Source organism: Bacidia gigantensis (genome assembly GCF_019456465.1).
Source record: "Bacidia gigantensis strain McMullin 20006 chromosome Unknown contig_132, whole genome shotgun sequence".
Classification (NCBI taxonomy): domain Eukaryota; kingdom Fungi; phylum Ascomycota; class Lecanoromycetes; order Lecanorales; family Ramalinaceae; genus Bacidia; species Bacidia gigantensis.
Window position 1 is genome coordinate 428168 of NW_025408592.1, and position 21962 is coordinate 450129.

The 21962-nt window shown below is 49.0% G+C and overlaps 10 protein-coding genes across 10 annotated transcripts; 7 read left to right on the top strand and 3 right to left on the bottom strand.

The window, feature by feature from the left end:
- Positions 1-162: 162 nt before the first annotated feature.
- On the top strand, positions 163-2309 carry KY384_001398 (uncharacterized protein; the record flags this gene model as incomplete). Its single annotated transcript, XM_044809928.1, has 6 exons — positions 163-281; positions 334-364; positions 714-739; positions 790-1006; positions 1269-2217; positions 2254-2309. 6 exons carry the CDS (start codon positions 163-165, stop codon positions 2307-2309), a joined length of 1398 nt encoding a protein of 465 aa, XP_044672940.1.
- Positions 2310-2515: 206 nt separating this feature from the next.
- On the top strand, positions 2516-3139 carry KY384_001399 (uncharacterized protein; the record flags this gene model as incomplete). The annotated part of the gene is made up of 1 exon (XM_044809929.1): positions 2516-3139. One exon carries the CDS (start codon positions 2516-2518, stop codon positions 3137-3139), a length of 624 nt encoding a protein of 207 aa, XP_044672941.1.
- A 284-nt stretch (positions 3140-3423) lies between these two features.
- Positions 3424-4650, bottom strand: KY384_001400 (uncharacterized protein; the record flags this gene model as incomplete). Its single annotated transcript, XM_044809930.1, has 1 exon — positions 3424-4650. One exon carries the CDS (start codon positions 4648-4650, stop codon positions 3424-3426), a length of 1227 nt encoding a protein of 408 aa, XP_044672942.1.
- A 1183-nt stretch (positions 4651-5833) lies between these two features.
- KY384_001401 (uncharacterized protein) lies at positions 5834-8293 on the bottom strand (the record flags this gene model as incomplete). The annotated part of the gene is made up of 1 exon (XM_044809931.1): positions 5834-8293. The coding sequence occupies one exon, from the start codon at positions 8291-8293 to the stop codon at positions 5834-5836; it is 2460 nt and encodes an 819-aa protein (XP_044672943.1).
- A 1815-nt stretch (positions 8294-10108) lies between these two features.
- On the top strand, positions 10109-10628 carry KY384_001402 (uncharacterized protein; the record flags this gene model as incomplete). The annotated part of the gene is made up of 2 exons (XM_044809932.1): positions 10109-10111; positions 10161-10628. The coding sequence occupies 2 exons, from the start codon at positions 10109-10111 to the stop codon at positions 10626-10628; spliced, it is 471 nt and encodes a 156-aa protein (XP_044672944.1).
- Positions 10629-11187: 559 nt separating this feature from the next.
- KY384_001403 (uncharacterized protein) lies at positions 11188-12323 on the top strand (the record flags this gene model as incomplete). Its single annotated transcript, XM_044809933.1, has 2 exons — positions 11188-11447; positions 11474-12323. The coding sequence occupies 2 exons, from the start codon at positions 11188-11190 to the stop codon at positions 12321-12323; spliced, it is 1110 nt and encodes a 369-aa protein (XP_044672945.1).
- Positions 12324-12325: 2 nt separating this feature from the next.
- Positions 12326-13060, top strand: KY384_001404 (uncharacterized protein; the record flags this gene model as incomplete). Its single annotated transcript, XM_044809934.1, has 3 exons — positions 12326-12505; positions 12553-12601; positions 12837-13060. The coding sequence occupies 3 exons, from the start codon at positions 12326-12328 to the stop codon at positions 13058-13060; spliced, it is 453 nt and encodes a 150-aa protein (XP_044672946.1).
- A 422-nt stretch (positions 13061-13482) lies between these two features.
- Positions 13483-17798, top strand: KY384_001405 (uncharacterized protein; the record flags this gene model as incomplete). Its single annotated transcript, XM_044809935.1, has 5 exons — positions 13483-13542; positions 13593-13729; positions 13782-16558; positions 17024-17632; positions 17698-17798. The coding sequence occupies 5 exons, from the start codon at positions 13483-13485 to the stop codon at positions 17796-17798; spliced, it is 3684 nt and encodes a 1227-aa protein (XP_044672947.1).
- Positions 17799-18356: 558 nt separating this feature from the next.
- On the bottom strand, positions 18357-19946 carry KY384_001406 (uncharacterized protein; the record flags this gene model as incomplete). The annotated part of the gene is made up of 2 exons (XM_044809936.1): positions 18357-19031; positions 19089-19946. The coding sequence occupies 2 exons, from the start codon at positions 19944-19946 to the stop codon at positions 18357-18359; spliced, it is 1533 nt and encodes a 510-aa protein (XP_044672948.1).
- Positions 19947-20232: 286 nt separating this feature from the next.
- On the top strand, positions 20233-21915 carry KY384_001407 (uncharacterized protein; the record flags this gene model as incomplete). The annotated part of the gene is made up of 1 exon (XM_044809937.1): positions 20233-21915. The coding sequence occupies one exon, from the start codon at positions 20233-20235 to the stop codon at positions 21913-21915; it is 1683 nt and encodes a 560-aa protein (XP_044672949.1).
- Between the last annotated feature and the right edge of the window lie 47 nt (positions 21916-21962).

Consider the following 21962-nt stretch of genomic DNA (forward strand, 5'->3'; position numbering starts at 1 on the left):
GCCGACATTCCCCTGATGACGGACTGATCCGCCGAGCAAGTCCGATACGAGTTATCTGAAAGCAAGATCCATCTACCCGAGAGCAAATCTTTGTGCAAGCTGAACGATAACTTTGCAAATGTCTGTTCATCAATGGTGTCCGCCCCGTGCATTCCAGGATCAATGGCCGTCCGAAAGATCCTGACTTGCTTACTCCTTAGCATCGCCGCAAATGCACTACCGGTCAGCAACGGCTACAACCAGACTTGTCGCTCTACGACAGAAACAGAAGTCGTGATACTGTAAGTGTCAACATTCCATCGAGAAGATCCAATCACTGACTCACGTTGTCAGCGGAGCAGGCATTGCTGGCATCACTGCCGCTGTAGGCACAGGAACCCGTTCGTGACGCTCCATTCGTTACTAAAGCCTTTATAGCAAGCACTATCTAATTCATCGATTACCGAATTCCTGATTGTAGAATATACAAATCGGATTGGGGGAAGGGCCCTTGAAAGTTCATTTGGACGGAAAGCCGATGGGTCACCATACATCATTGAACTTGGGGCAAACTGGGTTGGATAACCTACTTTCCGAGAGACGTAGCCATGGCTTAACCCTCTGCTTGACAGGTCCAAGGCACCGTCACTCCACCCGGGCCCGAAAACCCAATCTGGACACTCGCAGGTCTCCCAATGCCCTTGACTTAGATGAGCTACTAACAAAGAGGATAGGCGAAGAAGTATAATCTAACAAATACGTAGGTTCAGTCTATCTACGTCCGCAGATAAAGTCTCTGACCACTTGCAGATATCAGGACTTTGACAGCCTCAAGACCTTCACAGATACAGGTGCTGCTGATTACACCGACCTGCTCGACAGCTTTGATGATGCGTACACGATCACCGAGCAGGATGCTGGCTACATACAAACCCGTGATTTGCCAGATCGTAGTGTTCGTGCAGCATTGAATGAGGCAGGCTGGAGATCGACCTTAGATTCTAATGCTAGTGCTGTCGAGTGGTTTGTAAGTGTTGGTCCGAGACGCAGCCAGGGGATCTGTCTGGACGATGTCGCTGACATTTGACTGCTCGCATGATTATACTGACTTGGGACCATAATAGGAGCATGATTTCGACGATGGTTTCCCTCCAGTAATATGACCTATCAAAATAAATGTAAACTAGAAAGACTGATACCGGCCAGGAACAAAGCTCTCAGCTGTTCTCTGTCGCAAGTAATGTTCGTCATATACTCCTCACAGTGAATGGTGAGTTGATCTCGTATAGAATGCTACCTTCTACCAATATTCTGACGACAATAACTTCGTATTTGATTCACGCGGCTTTTCCACAATCGTTCGAGGTGAAGCTGCTACTTTTCTGAGACCTCACGATTCACGTCTACTATTCAACACAATTGTCACAGGCATATCCTACGAGGACACCGGCGTCATGATCCAAACTAAGAATGGTACCTGTATCAAAGCGTCTTACGCCATCTGCACGTTCAGTCTGGGCGTACTGCAACGGCTTCCATCAACAGGTGGCATATCCTTCAACCCCCAATTGCCGGAATGGAAACAGAATGCCATCTCTACCTTCGCTATAGCTACGTACACCAAAATATTTCTACAGTTCGCCAGCGAAGACGTCTTTTGGAACACCTCCACACAATTCTTTCTTTATGCTGACCCCTACACCCGCGGCTACTATCCCCTCTGGCAGTCTCTCGACCACGTGGACTTCCTTCCTGATAGTGGCATCATCTTCTGCACCGTCACAACCCCACAAGCGTACATTATCGAAGCTCAGTCCGACGAGGAAACAAGATCTCAAGCCATAGCTGTACTCCGCTCTATGTTTCCTTCCTCCACGGTCCCTGAACCGATAGCTTCCTTCTATCAGAGATGGAGTGAGACGCCATGGAGCTATGGGAGTTACTCAAATTGGCCACCTTATGTGACGCTAGAGAGTCATCAAAATCTTAGATCGAATGTGGGTAGAGTGTGGTTTGCCGGCGAGCATACAAGTGCCGAATACTATGGCTTCCTCCATGGAGCCTTGATGGAAGGGAAGAAGGCAGGCGACCGCGTCGCCGAATGTGTCTTAGGAAAGGAGTGTGCAGAGGAGGTCCATTATGGAAAGCTAACCAGCTCGACTAGGACAGATGAATTCAACGCCTCGAATGGCTGGGATGTCAACGTCAGTAATTTCAATGTTTCGGGTGGCGGAACAGGTATCTGATAAAAGCCACAAATGGTCATTTAAGCAGAATGGCAGACGTTGAAAAACCTTGTTGCTGAGAAGACTTTAGCCATCAGCCATTGAAAAACTTGTTGCTGAATAGAATGTAGCCACCAACGCCCTGGAGCATGTCTGCTGCAGTGCTATAAAAGACTCGCTATGTGTATCCTCTCTTCCTTTCTTTCTCATTCAGAAAACTCACAATCCCGTCTTGCCATCTGAATTCACTAACATCTCAATAAGAGAAACTTTAGAAACATACTTACTTCTTCAAACCGTTCAAGCTTGTCATGGCACCTCAAGCCCCTCTCCATGGCCCATCAGGAGGAGAAAGCACTTCTCGATCCTCCTCACTATCGACCATCAACTCTGTGAGTGTCCAAGCCGCCGTTTCAAGCTCCGCCACCACACCCAGCCTACTAGGCCAGGGCCAAGGACCTGTCTACACTGCCAACGACAGGGAGATCAACCTAGCCCTGGTCGCCCAGCATTTCCAGTGCACCCGAGCTGCCGCCCAGGACTTCCTCCGCAACGGCATCACCCCCGCCCCCGTCTTTCCTTTCTTCCCATCCGACACGACGCCGCAAGCATTGGGTTGGTCATCCACCACCGAAGCCGACGATGAAAGGGCGCTTTCCACAACAGCGCAACAATACAGTTGGAGTCATGCCGCTAGCTATAACGATGTGCATTCCGGCTCGAACGAGCCGGTGCCATTCACATCAATTGAGGAAGAAAAGGCGTGGGACTTTTGCGAAGGATTTCGCCACACGCGTTACAAAGGGAGCATCTCGAGGGCGGTGTCCCTCTACTACATGTGGGTTTCGGGATGGGAGTTGGATACTGCGGTAAATTTATTTATGGACGACTTTGCGAGGCGTAGGACTGGGCAGGGCCCACCAGGGCTTGGGTAATGGAAGTGATAGGAGGAGGAACGGAGGGGTTGGACGAAGACTGTACTGATTGGATTGTGTTATCAATGTAGTTGAAAAGTGGGTGTAAAATTATGAGGACAAGAAGTTTTCTTGATAGGACTGGATATTAACGATGAATATGATAAATGTATTTTTTTCACAATATGAATGGGGGACATACACACTTTCTACAAGGCAAAGACAGACTAAAGACAACGTAGACGTGGCAAGGAACACCTACCGTAGAACACTTACAGGCGGTATCCAAAAGAAGGAATTCATTGTCATGGCATTTGCGGTATGCTTTGATCATTAGACAGCGACTGCTCACCTTCATCTTCAGCATCATCATCCAAATCTTCGAGTGGAAATGTTAGTATCGCAGCAATGCCGCCCAATGCCTCCAATTGCTTCCCACTATCATGCGTCCCACTCAATATCCTCACCTCACCCCCTTCATCATCCCTCACCCTATCCACAAGCCCGACCCACCGTTTCCTCTTCGCAACATCCTGCGCCCTAAACAAATCATCAATAATCAATAACACACCGCCACCTCTCCCCACAGCACCCTTCTCAACAGCCTGCTCCACCTCCCTCGGCCCATACCAAGCCCTCCCATCATCCTTCCTCAACAGGGTCTTGAACTCATCCATCACCTTCGTCTCCCTCGCATACTTCGTATCCTTCAACCTAGCTAAAACCTCCGGACTCTTCAACACCTCATCCAGCGCATGCATATACCCACTCGCCGAATGGGCAACCACAAAGCTATCCCTCCTAGCAAGCAACGCCTTATCCCCCTTCCTCTGCGCCGTCTCCATCACATACTTCAAGAACCCCTGCGCCGTGAACCCCGGACTAGCCAACAACACGGGCTTCACCTGCCCTCCCTCCGGCCCCAGATCCCCAATCTGTCTCAACAGCGTCTCCATCGTCACCGCATAAAACCGCTCTAACCCCTTATCATGATCACCCTGCCTTCCCACCCCACGCTTCTTCGGCACGCCCACCTCCACTTTCTGCCTATGCACCGTCCTCTGGCCCGTAAGCAGCGCAATATTCGCCAGACCCTCCTGCATAACGACCACCCACACCTCAGCCGACTTGACCGGATCGCACGCCTCACTCACCAGCGCCCTAGCCACAGAATCCCACCCCTCCTTCTTCTCCACCGTGAAGTTCCTGTTCAGCTCTAAATCTAGGGTGTGGAATTGTCCCACCTTTGTGTGTTTAGTCTCCTCGGCGATGCGCCCGCTGACGTGGAGTTGGGAAGCTTGCATGTCAAAGTCGAGAGCGGTCACGCGGATCAGGAGGGTCATGTGGACGCGTTGCGAGGATGTGGAGCCGGTTGTGGATTCGGTTGTGACGCGGCGGAGGGCGCTGGCGCGGAGGAGATCGCCGGGTCGGAGGAGATTGTAGGTGAACCACATGTCTTCGGGGTCTTCGGGGTAGAGGGTTATGCTGCCGGCGGTGGTGCGGGGGTCGATTGATTGTTTGATGAGACGCATGGTTGCGGGAGGGGATGGTGAGGTGGAGGATATTGCTGGGAGAACCCTATAGGATTGGAATGGAATAGGTGTGTCTAGATATAGATATCATGACAACAAGAAATCGTTAGTGATGAGTTGCATTGTATTTCAACGTGGTGGAAGATGGGAGTCGTGAGTGTAGGTTCATACGTCACCCCACCTGCACCACAATTGCCCACATTACCGTTTTGGGAAATCTCAATATCAAACTACCTTACCAGACCCACTCCATCGACTTCTTGACTCGATGCACTATCCTAACGCCCAGTAATGACCACGCCTTTGCCCCTCACCACCCTCACCCTCCCCCACCTCCCCCCCGACCTCCGCATCCACATCGCGCTCTACACAGCCGTCCTCAATGCCCCACACCTTCACTCCCAACTAACCTCCCCCAACCCCTCCCCCAACCCCTCCTCCTCCACCCCCCTCTCCTACGCCTTCATCGACGCCTCAACCCTCCTCTCCCCCCTCCACCTCTCCGCAGCCATATTCCGCGCGATCAACGACCTGCAGCACCATCGCCTGCGCACCAGAACCGTTTACAGCGAAATCGTGTATTGTCTGGGCTATACGAATAATATCGGGAGTACACTCAGACAGTTCGGGATAGGGGAGGGGACGAGGGAGTTGGTGGTTGTGAAGGTTGTTTGTCCGTCTTTGGGGTTGGGTGAGGACGGTGGTGGTGGTAGGGGGGTGACGGAAGAGAGCGTGCGCGATCATCTGGGGAGCGTGGTTGAGGGGACGAGGGAAGAATTTGGAGAGGAGGCTTTGAGGAGGTGTTGTGACTTGGGGAAGGTGAGGAGGGTCTACAAACTCGGTAGTGGTGGTGATGGGAAAGGAAAGGGGAAAGGGAAGGGGAAAGGGAGACGGCGGAAGGATGGTAATTTAGAGGGTGAACAGGTCTTGTCTGGGGTTCGCGATGATGGTACAGCGCAGGGGCAGAAAGGGTATAGGGAGATTGAGAAGGAAAGGAGGGAAGTAGAGATGCAGGTCTTGGGATTGATGGCACTCAGGGGCGCTGTATGATTACTTGGTCCGACAGACGACTTGATAATTGATGCTCTGAACTGGACGAATTGCGATAATCTCAGGAGCTAGCCAACATAGAGGCTTCCAAAGCTAGCGCTGAACCAAAGGCTGTACAGCAAAGCAAGACGACTTAATATCTCACACGTTGGCCACCCCTATGGGTGTCCCTCCACACGCAGCACACACTTCGTCCTTCACACCACGCTTTGACCAAAAAATCGTCGACCTCATCATCCTCACCGACTCTAACAAGACCCTCATTATTCAACCACATTCTCAGATCCTCGATGATGATAGGATCGTAAATCAAGATCTTTTCGTACCAAGTGAGTTTAGTCGGGTCATTCGTTGGAGGATATGTCTTGACTGCCTTAGTGATAGTCTCCAAAAGGCGTTCACGTTCCTGTTCATCCTCACCAGATCGCTTGGCATCCTTACGAGCAGCTTTTTGGCGCGAAGGTGGGCGGCCTGAAGACGCTACACGAGCATCTTCTTCATCTTCATTTTCATCTTCGGCATGAATTTGTTCTACTGATGGGCTGTTTTTTCGTCGCTTACTGACACCACCTTTCGGCTTCGCTGGCGAGGCAGTCGTGCTAGCAGACTTCTTTGGCCGGCCTCTGGCCTTTTTCGGCGGTGATGACAGATTTCCATTTGCTGTCGTAGGCAGGGCAGCGAACTTCGAAGGCCAACCTTTTCTTTTGACAGGATCAAAAGTATCAACAGACGCCTCTTGAGCGAGTTCTACAATTGCTTTTGGCGCTTGGTTAATCCCGTTGGGCAGATTTTGCAATTTCATGTTCCTTTGGCTTTTCCAACAATCTCGTAACAGAGTGATCATAGCTTCTCGCTTTTTGAGTGACTTGAAGCCATATGAAGAGATCTGCTTCCTTAGTTCGCCCTCCGTGTAACCCTGAAAATTGGGCATGGCGTCTGTTGCCGTTGATTTCTCATCAGATTTCTTCTTTTCCGAAATTGACTTCAGCTTGTGACCTTCTGTGGAAGGGACCTTTGCATCCCACGTCGTACCTCTCATATCAATGTCATTGTTGGCCTTTTTGTGAAGTTCAGTGTATTCGGAGATATCACTCGTGGGATCAGGCTTAGAACGAGGAGAAGTTGATATCACATCAATGTCTTGGAAGCTGTCATTCTCGGGGGCAATCTGAATTGTTTGATGCCGATCATTTACTCTCCTCTGCATCGAACGGCTTTCTCGATTCGCAAAACCTACAGTTTCGACTTCGAGAAGCGAATTATCAGAATCTCTTGCGCTGGCTGCCCATAAATTCTTCGTCACTTTAGATGCCAAAGTCCCTGACTGTTGTCGTGAGTTGGTCGGAGGATCTACATCTTCCTGCTCTGCCGCTTCAGGTATCTGCAGGATGGGCATATGCTCAGATTCCTTCATAGCTTGATGTAGGTCTTTCAAGAACGTCGGCGACTCATCCCTAGCAAGCTGACTCGATGTCCCAAATATCAGCTCCTGTTCCTTTACCTGCTTCATAGCAGATTTGGGCGAGAGCAGCACAGGTACAATATCTTGAGCTTTACCCTTGGATCGATTTGAAGTGGATTTCGATCTCCGTTTAGGTCCCGTCGTAGAAACTTGCGCCTCATTTTCTGATACTTTTGGTGGAGCCAAGAGTTGTAAGAGCGACGGCTCCTTCTCGTCTTGTAGGGCTACGAAAGGAGCAGTTGCTTTTTCAGTGATTGTCTGTGCTTTCTTGGTTGGAGACCTGGCCCTTCGTGGCTTTTCAGCTATGACTGGAGGATGGGACAAGCCATTCACAAGCTGAATCCTCTTCTTGCTGACAACTGGATTGTTTTCAGTCTGTCTGACAAGCTCCGAATCAAAGTGCTTGAAATCCTTTGGCATCGTAAAGCCATAATCTTTCAACGACTGTGCTAAAACAGTGCTACCAGCTGTGTTCCGGAAATGGTCCTCACGTGCATTCGAGCTGTGCTCGACAACGATGGATTTCCTCTTCACGTCCCGAGTAGGGGTCCAGTCGCGTCGTCTCTTGACAGCTCTACTTAATGCCATGCCTTCTGTCTTCTCAGGTATTGACCTGTTTCCAGCATCGTCTAATAAAACAGACATGGTTGACGACTTCTTGACTCTCTTCTGCTTCCCATCCTTAGAGGCATCATTGACTTCTCTTTTGGATCTCTCTTTACCCGGCTTCGTGATTTTAGCTTCTTTTATCTTGACTTGCTTCTCGTCACCATCTGTCTTCTTCTTACGGGACGTTTTTGATGCTGACTTTGACTTTCTTTCTTCCTGGTGGCTTTTTGTGCTTTCAGTCTTTCGGCCATGCTTGTTTGAAGATCTAGTATTCTTGCTCACCTCCTTGAGCTTTCTGCCCTGCTTCTGGTCTGGTTCAGGGGGAACAGCGGCTTCGAGATTGGTTGTACTGGCAAACCCTTTGTACCTTTCCGCCAATCCTAATCTGAAAGCGCTCACAGGAAGAGTAGGCTCAGCAAGCGACCGATCTTCGCGCAAAACGGTCGAAGCATTAGAGAAGCCAGTGGCGGCATCCCTAGGAATTGGAGCAATTCTGCTACCATTTGAAGTATGCGACGGCATGGTTGAGAACAATTGTGAAGGAGAAGGAAGTGGCGACGATGACGAGATAGGAGATCGCGTTATACCTGGGGGAGTTGGCACAAAGTCCATAGCGAACGGCGACGAGGAAAGTGTGATGGTCGCAGCTGCCATTTTGGCAGGGCGCGGAGTGCGCCAGATGCGGAGAATATTTCCCAGCTTTCAGAAGCCCTCACTCATGCTTCAATTTGGCTCAATTGGGTAGAGACAAAAGTCGCAATGAATCCTGATGTTGACACCAGACGGAAGGAGATTCAATATTTGCCGAGCCATTTTGCCTTAGTCACGTTGTCACGTGCAAACATTGCATAATGCGTGTATAAGGAGCCACTTGTAGCATTAAGGGGCGCAGGTTTCCAAGCAGGAGATGATGAGTCCATTCAATTCTAAGACTTATACAGGCCGTCACTGATCACATGCGGCCTCTCTTTGTCCTCTTACCACGATCATCTTTTTCCGCTGAAAGCCCCGTTCTATTTAGTGACAGTGGTGCGATGCTGGCTTTTTCATTTGCAGATTGCAGTGCCATATGCATGTTAGAACATTGACTCTTCGTGACGCAATGCACCCGGTCAGGCCTGTAAGGCTTACAGTAACCTTCTACAGCGTGCCAATGCCTTGCTGCGTCTGCTGGTCGTTCACAAGCGATTAGCGGACAGCAGTCCACGATAATGCGCTCCCCTCAAACGCTCTCTTTGTTTGGTCTAGCCTATGCTAGTCTGCTAGTCTCTTCATTCCAGTCGTCGAGCGCATTGAGCTCCTTCAAGGCGTGTTGCTCTATCAGCCCGACTGACCTAGAGTACGGGTTCTTTTCATGGAGCTTCGCTTTCAATTTCCGCGCGATCATGCCCTAAGACAAAGTTGAGGTAGCCAGGCCTTCTCCCTCTAGCCAAGCCTATTGCGTCTTGGACCAATCCATATGTAAGTCCGCCGTAGAGCCCAGTTTTGCACGTCCTGGCTGCCGTCGGGACAGGGAAACGGTCTGTCATCTTGTAAGAGACGGTTCATAATTGGGACAGGTGTGACTTACACCACGCACTGAAGCCACCAGCAATACTCAGTCCAGCTACCGTTGTAGAGAAGAAGTCTCTGCTTCCCCTCAAGCGATCCACGGCCTCTTCAATGACTAAGAAGCTTCCGGCCCAGAATCCAATCTTTGCTCCCATTTTTACCCCCTCTTTGATACCACCAAGCATCACATGGTAGTTCTTGCTTTTGTGGTACAGATACCAACCAGTAGTTGTGGTAGGAAAGATATGGGCGTGCTCCGCTCGAAATCTCATACCTGCCATTTTGCCTCCTTGGGCAATCCCAAGAGATCCACCTCCCCCAAACGCAACAAATGTTCCCAAAGGTAGCCGAAAGAGGAAGGGCAACGTCAATCGTTCTCCACCGAACACCTTCACGATCTGTGAGTGTGGAGATGATGCGCTCTCTTTCTCATATTTCTGTGCCGGTGGAGGATCCATGAAGGAACAGGTATTGTGTCTCATGCAGGTGGCATGCTCCTAGAATGTAACAATATCATACCTGCTGCATTGGCTGAGGTATGTTCCTGGCCGCTATCGGATGCGCAATGCGTCTGATGAAGTAGATTTGTTTGTCAAATCTTGCGGCAGGGGACTTGGTTCTAGCGCCCACCATCTCGCCAGGTCAAATGCCGTGTATATTTCATCCCCGACCGCCCGTCAACCGTGCATATTTGGTACTGTCTATTTCTATAAGGCACGCGACGCAATCACTTTGACGCGCCTCAAACTTCAATGGGCGAACTTCACGACATAATTAGGAACAACCATGGTATGCCATCTTCAGCAGCCGGGCGTCAAAATGCTAATGTCTTCTCCAGCCTCCGAAAAAGCAGAACCAGACTTCCGATCTCACCCTTCGGTTCAAACATCACAAGACCACCATACTCTTACTATGTCAATCGACGCAAACGTTCACATCAATCAGACAGGATCTCCTCAACACAATGAAAGCCATCGGCATCAAGAATATAAACCAGAACTCCATACCAGAAGATCCAGACGATGTCATTTTAGGTGTTCCAATGGACAAGAACGACCTAAACAAGGGCTGGGTAAATCTTGAAATTCCGGAGTTCGATGAAGGCGACGTAAAAAGCAAAGGTGGTGTGAAGAAAGGGAGTGTGTTGAACAAAAATCCGCTTGGAGCTGGCTTAGGTGAAGGAGCTCTTCTAGCGTTCAGATTCAAAGACAAAAACAAGCAGGAGGATGAGATGGAACTGGGTGAGGATTATGATGTGATAATGCCTAGCTATGAAGATGAATCTACAAGTCAGAGTCAACGGTGACAAGAAACATAACGATTGAAACGAAAGAGACAGTGTGTCTCTGAGTGAATAGACTCATCGTATGGACTTCTACGATGAGTCGTGCTCCTGAGCTGAAATTGCCTCTTCTGTCTAATTTACCACTTAACGCTAACACTTCTCATCTTTTACTCTCATCACGACACTTCAAATCAGTTGACCATTTTCATGTACCCTCTTTTAGCTCTAAATTTTGATTTGACGACTTCTTCATGCATCCAAAGGAAATGATCAGTCTCAAGGTTGGCTAGAAGCTTTCCAATGCATACAGTCTGTTCTTCTTAAGATATCATTAAGGTCTTGTTTCGCTCTTGCATCTTGAATATATTCCTTTTGTGCTGTTTAAAAAAGAGAAGGCTGCCTCAATTCGATATCTTCTGGCCAACGCGTCCGTCGTCTTGCTTAGCCTGCCTTGACTGAAACAGTCACCTTGAGATCACCAAACTGCTAGCTCTACCCTCGGCTACTACCTGCTTGGACTAATCGAGCCTTCAAGAGGATGGGATCACAGCACCGTCCAGACAACAGTCTGCTCGCCACAATGCACGAGTGGTTGAACGAGGGAGTGAATACCGCACTTCAGACCGAAAAGAGCCAATCCCACATCCTATCGATAGTTGAAAAGTCTATGTCTTCCTCCAATCAAGACGTTATTACCGACGAGGCAACTGTTGCTGGGATGCTAAACAATGGAGCATTAGGCAAGATTGTTAAAGCAGAAATCGACAAGATGGTTCAAGAGGCGGTTGAGCAGCGTCTAGGTCCTCCAGGTGCCCCAATTACCGCACAAGTTGTGTTTAAGTCCCAGAACTACACATCAAACTCAGCTCAGCCGTCACAACTCAATGCGCCATACAACGATATGGGGCATACTCCAAAGCAGCACCAAGCAATCAGATTCAAGTTCTACACGACCCCCTATCTTTAACAGCACTTCCTTCAGCAGATCCATCCAAAGAGCAAGCCGCCAAAGAAGATGCTGAATCTATCCGCAGTATTGTCAATGCCCAGGTCACGGGTGAGCACCAACCTGAGATGCCACCTCCGAGATACCCAGGATTGTCGACGCACCCGCCACTTGCAAAGCAACGGCCTGGCACAAATACCCTTGGAGTCTTCATAAAGGGACAAAGTAAAAGCCTCTGTCAACTGCCAACACAGAAATGTCCAGCGAAGCAGCAACCTGATCTGGCAAAGCGCCCAGCGCAAGTGCAATCAACAACAGGAACACCACGTGCAGAGCAGCAAGTGAGTTCAGGATGTCTCAAACCCTCGGATGAAGCGAAGGAGAAGGCCAAGATGTTCCTGTCAAAGGCAGAAGTTTCCCCCAAAGAGGTGCAGCCAGGCCTGCCGGCGACGCCGACAAAGGAATCGCCAAATATAGAAGCTTACAAGTCTGGTCAGCATGCAGATAGCGAGCCGTTATCGCCTCTGGCTCAATCCCCGTCAGTCGAGAAGAGGAAGCGTGCAATAGACAATAAGCCAGGAGCAACGGATACTGATCATTCTAAAGACTTGGCTCTCCCAAAAAAGGCTAAGAGTGTCGTTGCTGCTTCAAACTCGGAAGTAGGACACCTGGATTTCTCATTCGTGAAGGTTGGGGGGTGGACCGGCCTAGTTTTCAACGTTCAGTCAACCTTGAATCTGTTGCACAGAATACAGATATGCGTTCTTTAAGAATGAGTGATGTAATTACAACAATTCTTTCGGATTATTCACTTGAGGCCACGTCCAGGTTCTTCGATCTCAAACCACTGAAAGCATTCAGCTATACCGGAAGTTCGAGCACATTCAATGGCAAGAGATTCGTCATTCAGCGAGAAAGTCGGACAGAATACAACGGTGATACTATCATATTGGTTCGTGCTATCCCAATCTGTTTCTTATGCGGCTAATACGTATGCAGGTTGGCTTTTTAGCAGACCGAAAATCAAAAGTGTCCGCCTGGCTCGAAGGTTAGTATCTTCCTAGGCGTACGCGAGTGACTCATTCAAATTTGGGCGCGTCGATTAGTCTGATCAAAGAATGGCCTACAAGGCACGTTCCAGGGTTTGCATCCCTCCAATTGCCTGTAGATCTCAGGCAGTTGGAATTTGGCACCATGTTCAGACTGACCGACCCTCAGTATATACCTGTCCAAGCGTCAAGAAAATAGACTATAGGCCCGACTAATTTTTAATGTTTTTCTAGGGTTCGAATACTCGGTTGACAACAGCACCTGGACAGAGATTGCTTGCAAACTTCCTCGAAAGGGAGCCTTCCTGAAGAGAAGTAAAGTACAGGCAGAGGCGGGAAAATCTGGCGAACAATGGCTCAAAAACCAGGCGTGGAAGTCAATGGAGTCTCCAACTATCGCAGACGTTACAGTGGCCCCGCGTATTTCGGAGGAAGCAGCATCTAGGCCTGAGCAATGAGGGTATGATATCTGAAAGGGTCAGGCATAGCCAACGTGGAATGTTGTGATTCATTCTCGATGCATTATTCAACCCTTCGTGGCTGAAAGGGATGGAACGATTCGCCTCAAGCCTAGTCTCGAAGCATAGATAATGCATGGCATGACTGAAACATCCTCCAAACTCATCGTACAAAGTAGAATATGGCCCTTCTTTCCGCCTTTCTAGGATTATTGGTCGAAATTTCGGCGGCGGCAGTTGTCCTCGCAACGCGGCGCTTTCCCCAAAATGGCAGCGTCAAGCGCGCCGAAATCAACATGACGCTATGTAAACCATCGCTTGCGAAACCCGCTGCGTCAAACGTGCGACAAACTCCAAACCGCATAGTATCTACTTGAGGTGTTCTTCTTCTGTCGTAGGATACGCTCCTTTTGCTGCTAGCCATGGCGGCGTCGGATGGGGCATCATCGATCAGCGTAGCCATCCGGGTTAGACCATTTACAGTACGCAAGCGGACACTACTGCTGCAATTAGGAGGCTGACTTCATGACAGGTCAGAGAGGCAGCGCAGCTTGCGCAAGTTCCTGACGGACCTCTATTCCTCGGCGACGGATCGCTTACCGCTCAAACACCATCATTAAAGACTAAAGGCATAAGGCCAATTCTCAAGGTTGTGGATGATAAATGCTTGTGTGTGGTACATTGAGGGAATATGAGCACCAATGCTGATAGTTTTGACCAGAGTTTTCGATCCTCCAGACGAACATGCAGTGCAAAAGAGCGCCAGGTTTACCAGTAACGGCAAACGAGCAAAAGATCAGACATTCGGCTTCGATAGAGTCTTTGATGAGAATGCGACACAGGCAGATGTATATGAAGCGACGACAAGGAATTTACTAGATAGCGTGTTAGACGGCTACAATGCCACCGTCTTTGCCTATGGCGCAACAGGCTGTGGGAAGACGCACACAATCACAGGCACAGTGCAGGCACCAGGTGTCATTTTTTTGACCATGCAAGAGCTATTTGAGAGAATTGGGGAACGGTCTGATGAGAAAGTCACAGAGATCTCGCTTTCGTACCTTGAAATATATAATGAGACCATTCGAGACTTGCTGGTGCCGGGAGGGAGCAAGCAGGGTCTGATGCTTCGAGAAGACGCTCATCAAGCAGTGTCAGTGGCAGGTCTGTCAAGTCATCGACCCCAGAACGTACAAGAAGTCATGGACATAATCGTGCGAGGTAACGAATATCGAACAATGTCACCAACCGACGCAAACGCTACCTCTTCTAGATCGCACGCAGTACTGCAAATCAACATTGCGCAAAAAGATAGGAACGCCGACATTAATGAGCCTCATACTATGGCTACTCTCAGCATCATCGACTTAGCAGGGAGTGAGAGAGCGAGTGCAACCAAGAACAGAGGCGAACGATTACAGGAGGGTGCAAATATTAATAAATCTCTACTTGCCTTGGGAAGCTGCATAAATGCGCTATGCGATCCAAGAAAACGAAATCACATCCCATATCGAAACTCCAAGCTCACTCGACTCCTTAAGTTTTCTCTTGGTGGAAATTGCAAGACGGTGATGATTGTTTGCATCAGCCCATCGAGCGTGCATTTCGATGAAACTCAGAACACTCTTCGATATGCAAATCGAGCTAAAAATATCCAGACAAAGGTCACGCGGAACGTATACAACGTCAATAGACATGTCAAAGATTTTGTGATCAAGATTGATGAGCAGATGGCGCTGATCAACGAATTGAAGGAGCAGCTTAGAGACCATGAAGGTGTATCTTTCAGTAAATTCTCTCGATCGCAAGAGAAACGAGAAGTAGTTACACGAGAAGCTGTAGCAAGAATACGAAAAGCATACGACGATTCAGAGAAGGAGCGTTCAGAAAAGACTACTCAGATGAAGAAACTGCGGCAAATCGAGAAAAGGATTGTAATAATCTCTGGATGGGTTGCCGCTTTCGATCAGATCAACGACAGCCTCGAGGAGACAGATGCCCTTCAGAACTGTTCGGCAATGAGGAAGACAGCTCAAGGAATTCTTTTGGAATTGGAGAACAGCAGACACCACTATCATCAACGTATAGCAAAGAATAATTGGGAAAGGTCGATGGATTCGGCCTTACAGAATGGGATCCGACAACTGAAAGAAGTTGATGCAAAGATCGACGCAATAGATGCATCCTGCCTTGGTCAGCAGTTTGAACTGCTCAAGGGACAGGCAGAACGAGAAGCCTTACTTGCAGTAGCAGAAGATGAGAAAACTAGTGAAGCCGGCCTTGTGCAGGTCTTACTCCAAGCGCACTTTGAGACAATGGCGGCTATCCAAGACCTCTTAGCCATGAGTGAGGATGAAGCTGTCGAAGCGGCGAAGGGCATTTTGGGCAAATTGCTCAAATCTTGCACGTCTGTGATATCGCATGTCATTAAGCCAGATGGAAGTCTGATGCCGAATGAAGCGTTTCCGCCAAGTCAAAAAGGAACCCCAAAGCGTAAAAAGCAATATGCGATTGGGGCCCCATCACCTATGAAAGCAATGCTGCCCCCAGCAGTTACCAAAATCGCTAGCTTCGAATCACCCTCAAAAGCGTCTCCAAGGCGAAGGAAAGCCATGGCAGCGAGGAAGGGTATCTCCTTCACCCCGAAGAAAAAATCTCCAGTCAAGAATTCGAAACGCGGTGTCCGTTGGCGTGATGATACTGACGAAGGCACGCTAGCAGAATTTGAAAAGACTCCTCAAAAGTTAGACTCAACCCCAGACACGTCTTCTGTAGAGCCAGCTGGATCTGAGCCTTCACTAGCGTCGATGCCAAATGATTCGAATTCGTCGGCAACAATGTCGGATGATGATTCTCCTGTCCCTGCGCCACCAGTTGTTACATCAGAGCCCAAGTCAAAGAATAATCGATTCAAGACGGGTTTTCTAGCGAAGAGAACAGACGGCTCTCCTCTACCGCCAACACTGACACAATTATCTTCTGATTCGGACACTTCACCGCTTAGAGAACTCACACCCCTGACAGCTGGAAATCACTCCTCTCTACAGCATGTACAGAATGCGGCTGACATCTCAGCGAGCGCAAACGTTGACAACTCCGGCTCGGAAAGTGAGGACCGATGGAGAGCGAACAAATCAGATGCGATGCAAATCAAGAGCGCTATGAAACGAGCATCGATGGCTGCTTCAGGTTCGGTTGGTGCAAATCGTCAACGACGCAGATCTCCCACAGGATCCGCTTCAGGCAGTCCACCGCCTGATACCCTCTTTACTGCTTCTCATGCGCGAAGGATGGTGAAGAGCGACAAGGAAAATGATTGGAAGACGAACATACTCAGTCCACATACGGCGCCTGTGGTCAAATACTCGGGTAGTCGAAGGACGACCATGGCAGGTGAGGGCCGAATGAGAGATTCTGCAGGTCCAGCGAAAGATGCTGTTCGGCTGAGTGGCGCTATGCTGCCTCCCTCAAGAGGCAGCCTGGTCACGACTGGGAAAGGTGCGTGGCGATGAGGAGCTGAGACTTCTTCATTCTATTGCATTGCGTCCTTCATTGAAGCTTTGGGCAACCCTCGAGGGTTTGCATTTGAATCTAGCGCGGCGTTCGACCGGCTACTGCAAGCATCATTGGGAAACAGCATTCAGTCTATGTGGCCGTGTTATGAATGTTCGGTCTCTTTAGTGACCTCAATTGAGTGTTTGAGTAATCAATATACCCTAGCACTCTCAGTATTCCAAATTGCTGTTCTTTCTGCAATATGAAATGATTCCATATCATGGCTGAAGCCGCCCTCTGATTCGCTGCAAGGCTTACTCATCCCCGTCCGCGCAATGACGCAATCTAAAGATCTCATCCGGGGACTTCGACGGTTCTGAAATCAATTGTATTTGTACCCATTCTTTGTTTGTCCTCAACCTCCTCTTTGCGCAAGACTCCGACACACCACTGCCATCATTCTTACAGACTCCGCAATCATTCATATTCATCAAGGAACCGCGCTCCTCACCACATTCTCTCTCTTGACCCTCCTCCTCGCCACATCAATCATGACATCCACGATGCCCAGCTTCCTCTCCCGCCTCCTCCGCCCCTTCACAACCTCCTCAAGCATGTCCCTTCAACCCCCCTCCCAAGCCGCCGCGCCCAAAGACTTCCCGCCCAACGCCCAAAAATGCACCGTAGCAGCCGGTTGTTTCTGGGGCGTCGAGCACCTCTTCCGCAAACACTTCGACAACAAAGGCCTCCTGGACGCCAAAGTCGGCTATATCGGCGGCGACAGCAACAGCCCTTCGTACCGAGCTGTATGTTCTGGACGGACGGGTCATGCCGAGGCGCTGCAGATGGTGTTTGATCCCGAGGTCGTGAGCTATGCGACGCTGTTGCAGTTCTTTTATAAGATGCATGATCCGACGACGAAGAATCGCCAGGGGATGGATAGTGGGACGCAGTATCGCAGTGCGGTATTTTGGCATGGGGAGGCGCAAAAGAAGGAGGCGGAGGAGGTGCAAAGGAAGGTGGATGAGCAGTGGTGGAAGGGGAAGGTCACGACGGAGATTTTGGAGGCGGGGCAGTGTGAGTGTTTCCTTGCTTGATAATTCGATGGCGATGGGGATGTGCTAATGTTTTTTGTGATGTAGGGTGGGACGCTGAAGATTATCATCAGCTGTACTTGCATAATAACCCAGGTGGATACGAGTGTCCAGCTCATTACGTTCGCTCTTTTCCGGATTTGAAGTAAGATTGTCTGAAGCGCCTTTGGGCGGATGGCTTTGATGTGAGATGCTTAGGTCAAAATTATGACGTACGAGAGATACAGAATGTTGTAGCGTTTCATCTGCTATGTCTTCTTTCGACATTGAATCATTCCTCTATTCATCTAGGCATCTCATCCGTACACGTAACACCGTAACACCGTAAATTGCGAGATCTTCGTGAGTGTGTCTCAAATTCACATGCGTCACCCAGCCTCATCTTCGACGCTTAAAGTCATTATTGCCAGTCTTCATTTCCGGACTTCTCATATGCAGAGCAAGGCAGAACATCTTACCCAGAGTTCCTCAGACTCAGTCTTTGCTTCAGCAATCGAATACATTGAACACCCTATCCTGCTGCTGAATCAAGTATGTACTGACGTCTCCTATCCAGGGTGTCTGCTATCTGATTACATGCAAATTTCGCACATGTCTGAATGTTAAGGTAGCTGGGCAAAGCAATTGTTAGAATCCGTTTTTTCAATTCCCAGTCCCTTCCAGGAGGTACGGGAAAATAGGGGATCTTAGAAGGTCGCAAAAGTCAATCAAAATTTACGCTTCTTCTTCGTCGCTGCATGACTTTTAGTATCTAGTTCTCGCTTGAGTCGCTCGCGATTCCTGTCTGCACGCTCCTGGGAATTTTCACGCGGGGTTGGAGACTGTCTTGGTGGTACAGATTGGCGGCCTCTTGAGTCTGCTTTTCGAGGGGATGAACGGATATCGCTACCCACTCCATGTCTATGCTTTTCGAGAATCTCTGAAGGTGATTCGGTGCACTTGGAGCGCATTGCAAGTGCATCCTGAGATGGTTGGGATTGGTTCGCAGTTTCAGCTTTCTTCTTCCCCCCAATCTTCCCCAGCTTTGATTTCGGTTTTGGCGAGGTCGTGTCCACTCCTAATCCACCGCGAACTGATAACGCAGCTTCCGGATGTGGTGAAAGTGATCTTTGCAGTAGTGGTGAGCTAGGTGCTGAGCCAGATTCGTTAGTTGAACTTTGATCAAAATTGGGCACGGATGATTGGACTGGATGCTGGGGCTTCTTTGTGGGAGAGACGGCTGACGTTGGCACTTCCCTAGTAGATGGCGCGAGATCGTCATCCTCATCGTCTGTGGTAGAGTCTTCGTCCAAAGTTCTCTCCTGATGCGAATCCTGCGGTTGCTTCGAAGAGTTCAAAGGCTCAGTAAGCTGTCTTGATATTGGTGGCGGCGTCACTTGTCTCTAAGACGAATAATGATCAACAGGACCCTTGTGAGCGCAAGTGGGATCTACACACACCTGAAATTCTCCTTCATCAAGTAGACGATTATCTTCTGTCGTCACATTAGACGATGAAGCGTTCTGAAGTGCATTTAACATATGGGGTGGATGCTCCCCAGCCCTCGTTGCAGCAGGTTCACCTGCTCGGTTGAATGATTCCAACCCTCCGAAAGATCTCAACGGAGAGATATTAGATACGAGGCCCTGCAAATTCGAGCCTGTGTCGCTGTTTTGAGATACATGAGTTTGCCATGATTTCTCCTCGAATTGTGCGAAGCCTTTCACGGATTTGCTTGCTAATTGTCTTACGTTCGCTTTGGTACTTGACTTCGTGGTCAAGGCTCCCGGAAAGGCCTTGCTTAGATCACAGCCATCGGCCTGCATCTGACTGACCAATTTTGAGATAATATTGTCCTTGTCCTTGATTTGCTGTATCAGTGATCTTCTCTCACTCATGGCTTGTGTCCGATCTACGAGCAAGGGTACAACAAGTTTTCGAGTGACTTCGGCTTGAGGGCACTTTTGGAGGTTCACATTCCATTGCAAAGCAGGTAGAGACGCAGGCAAAGGAACCGTCAGACGCAGCGCAATGCAATTTCCTCCATCTTCAAATACTATTTGAAGATCGGTGCCGGCATCTTGGTCAAGAGCTTTTTGTACACAGGAAAGCAACGATCGCATTTGACTGTGATCTTCAGAAGGGTCAATGCTAGTGTCTAGAGAAAAGGCATTCTGAATGATTCGTCTCCTATCCAAAGATTCTGTCCATATATAGGTAAGATCCGTGAGCCATATCGCGTAGCTCGTCGGACCAAAGTCGTGCTGAATTAGCAATGGTGCGTCGGTGCCATCAACATACCTCCAATGTGTCGGCATGTTTTCATAATGCGATGATCCAAGAAGCTATGTGTGTCTGTAAGTTCGATGACATGCTTCAGTCAAGGAGTCCAGCTTGCGTATCAAAAGATCTTATGGGCGTAACGTACCGTAAGGTACCACCTTAGAACTAAGGCATCCTAGCGGCTTCGGGAAACAATCTAACCTTGATAAGGCATGACGCCACAGGCTAGCATAGGGCTTGTGCTTCACTTTATGGTTGATTTGAGGACTTCGACTCGGCTGGGAATTCGTGAGTATTGATTCACCACCGCCCCTCGCAAATATGTCCTTTTCAGAAAATCGAAAACGTCCCCGCTCTTCAACACCACCATGGAAGCGACCAGCTAAGGATGTTCGGAGAGACCGCCATCAACGTAGCCCTCAACCGAATAGCCGTGAGGGGAGTAACTCACATCCCCAAAGGCGGGCGAACAATGAGGAAAACTTTGCAAAGGAGCTCACTCGTCGCAACCAAATTCAAGAGGCGGAGCAAATGAGAGAATGGGTCGCTAAGGAAGACGAGTTCGTCTTGAAGCAATCTAAGAAGAAGGCCAAAATAAGAGTCAAAGAAGGCCGCGCTAGAATTATCGACTTGCTCGCGGTGACATTAAATGCCATGGACGACCCTCAAGATCTGTTAGAGGATGATGGAGATGATGGAGATGTGGAAGCCATAGACCCATCTAGCGTCTTCGATGGATTAGATGCAACCAAACTAGCGGAGCTGGAAAAAGATATAAGTACATATCTTGCCCTTGAGACGAGTAGGGACAATCGCAGATACTGGAATGCGCTTCGATTGATTTGCAAGAATCGTAGCGAACTAGCACGCTCTGCCCCTGTCCAGGCCGACATTGACCGTCTCCTAAAGCCGAAAACCCTAGCAGAGCTTACCCGCCTTGAAGAACAGATTTTGAGCAAATTGCAGTCAAATGAACCTATCGATGTCGAATACTGGGAACAATTGAAGGCTAGTGTCGAAGTCTACAAAGCAGAGGCAGAGCTCAAAGCAATCTACAAGTCGGTAATTGACAAGTGTTTGAGTAATTTTCGACGAGAACAATGTACCGAAGCCTCAAATCTCAAGCAAGAATTGAGTTTACTTCTTCAGGACCCTGGATATGAGGGTAGACTCAGGGAGTGCCATGATACCACTAAGACTGAGAATGTCTCTGTAACCCATTCTTCGGATTGGTCGGCCGTATTCTTAGACCCAGAGCCTGAGCTAAAAGTTCGTCAAGAAGACAAGTATCTTGGTGTGATTGAAGAAGCAGCATTCTTAGATCAACACAACAGTGAAAAACAGCGAATCACAAAGCTAGGATATGTACCATTCAGAGACACTGCTTCTCTCAAACGAACGACAGCTGCACCTTCTAAGTCCTCAACCGCTGTAGCAAATGCAAACGCCCGGCCTGCAGCTACCCTGGGAGAGGATTTCTCATCAGCAACCAATGCTCTATACGACCGAGAAGTAGCCCGAGGGATACAGGAGGATGAGGAGATCTTTGCTGGGGAGGAAGAAGTCCAGACCAAAGCTCAACCGCAATGGGCGGGCAAATATCGACCACGGAAGCCGCGTTACTTTAATCGTGTCCAGATGGGTTACGAATGGAATAAGTATAACCAAACTCATTATGATCATGACAACCCCCCACCAAAGGTAGTTCAAGGCTATAAATTCAACATCTTCTATCCTGACCTCATCGACAAAACTAAGGCGCCAACGTATCGAATTGAGCGTGAAGGAGGACGGAAACGTGGAGAGTCTTTTGCACCGGCCGGTGAGGAAGATACCTGTCTGATCAGGTTTTTCAGCGGTCCACCATACGAGGACATCGGTTTTCGTATAGTTGACAAAGAGTGGGACTTCAGCGCAAAGCGAGAGCGTGGCTTCCGAAGTAGCTTCGATAAAGGCATTCTTCAGCTGCATTTCCAATTCAAGAAGGTTTACTATCGCAAGTGAAAGGGTCGATGCTGTTGACAAGTAAGTGAGCATTCACGGAATACATG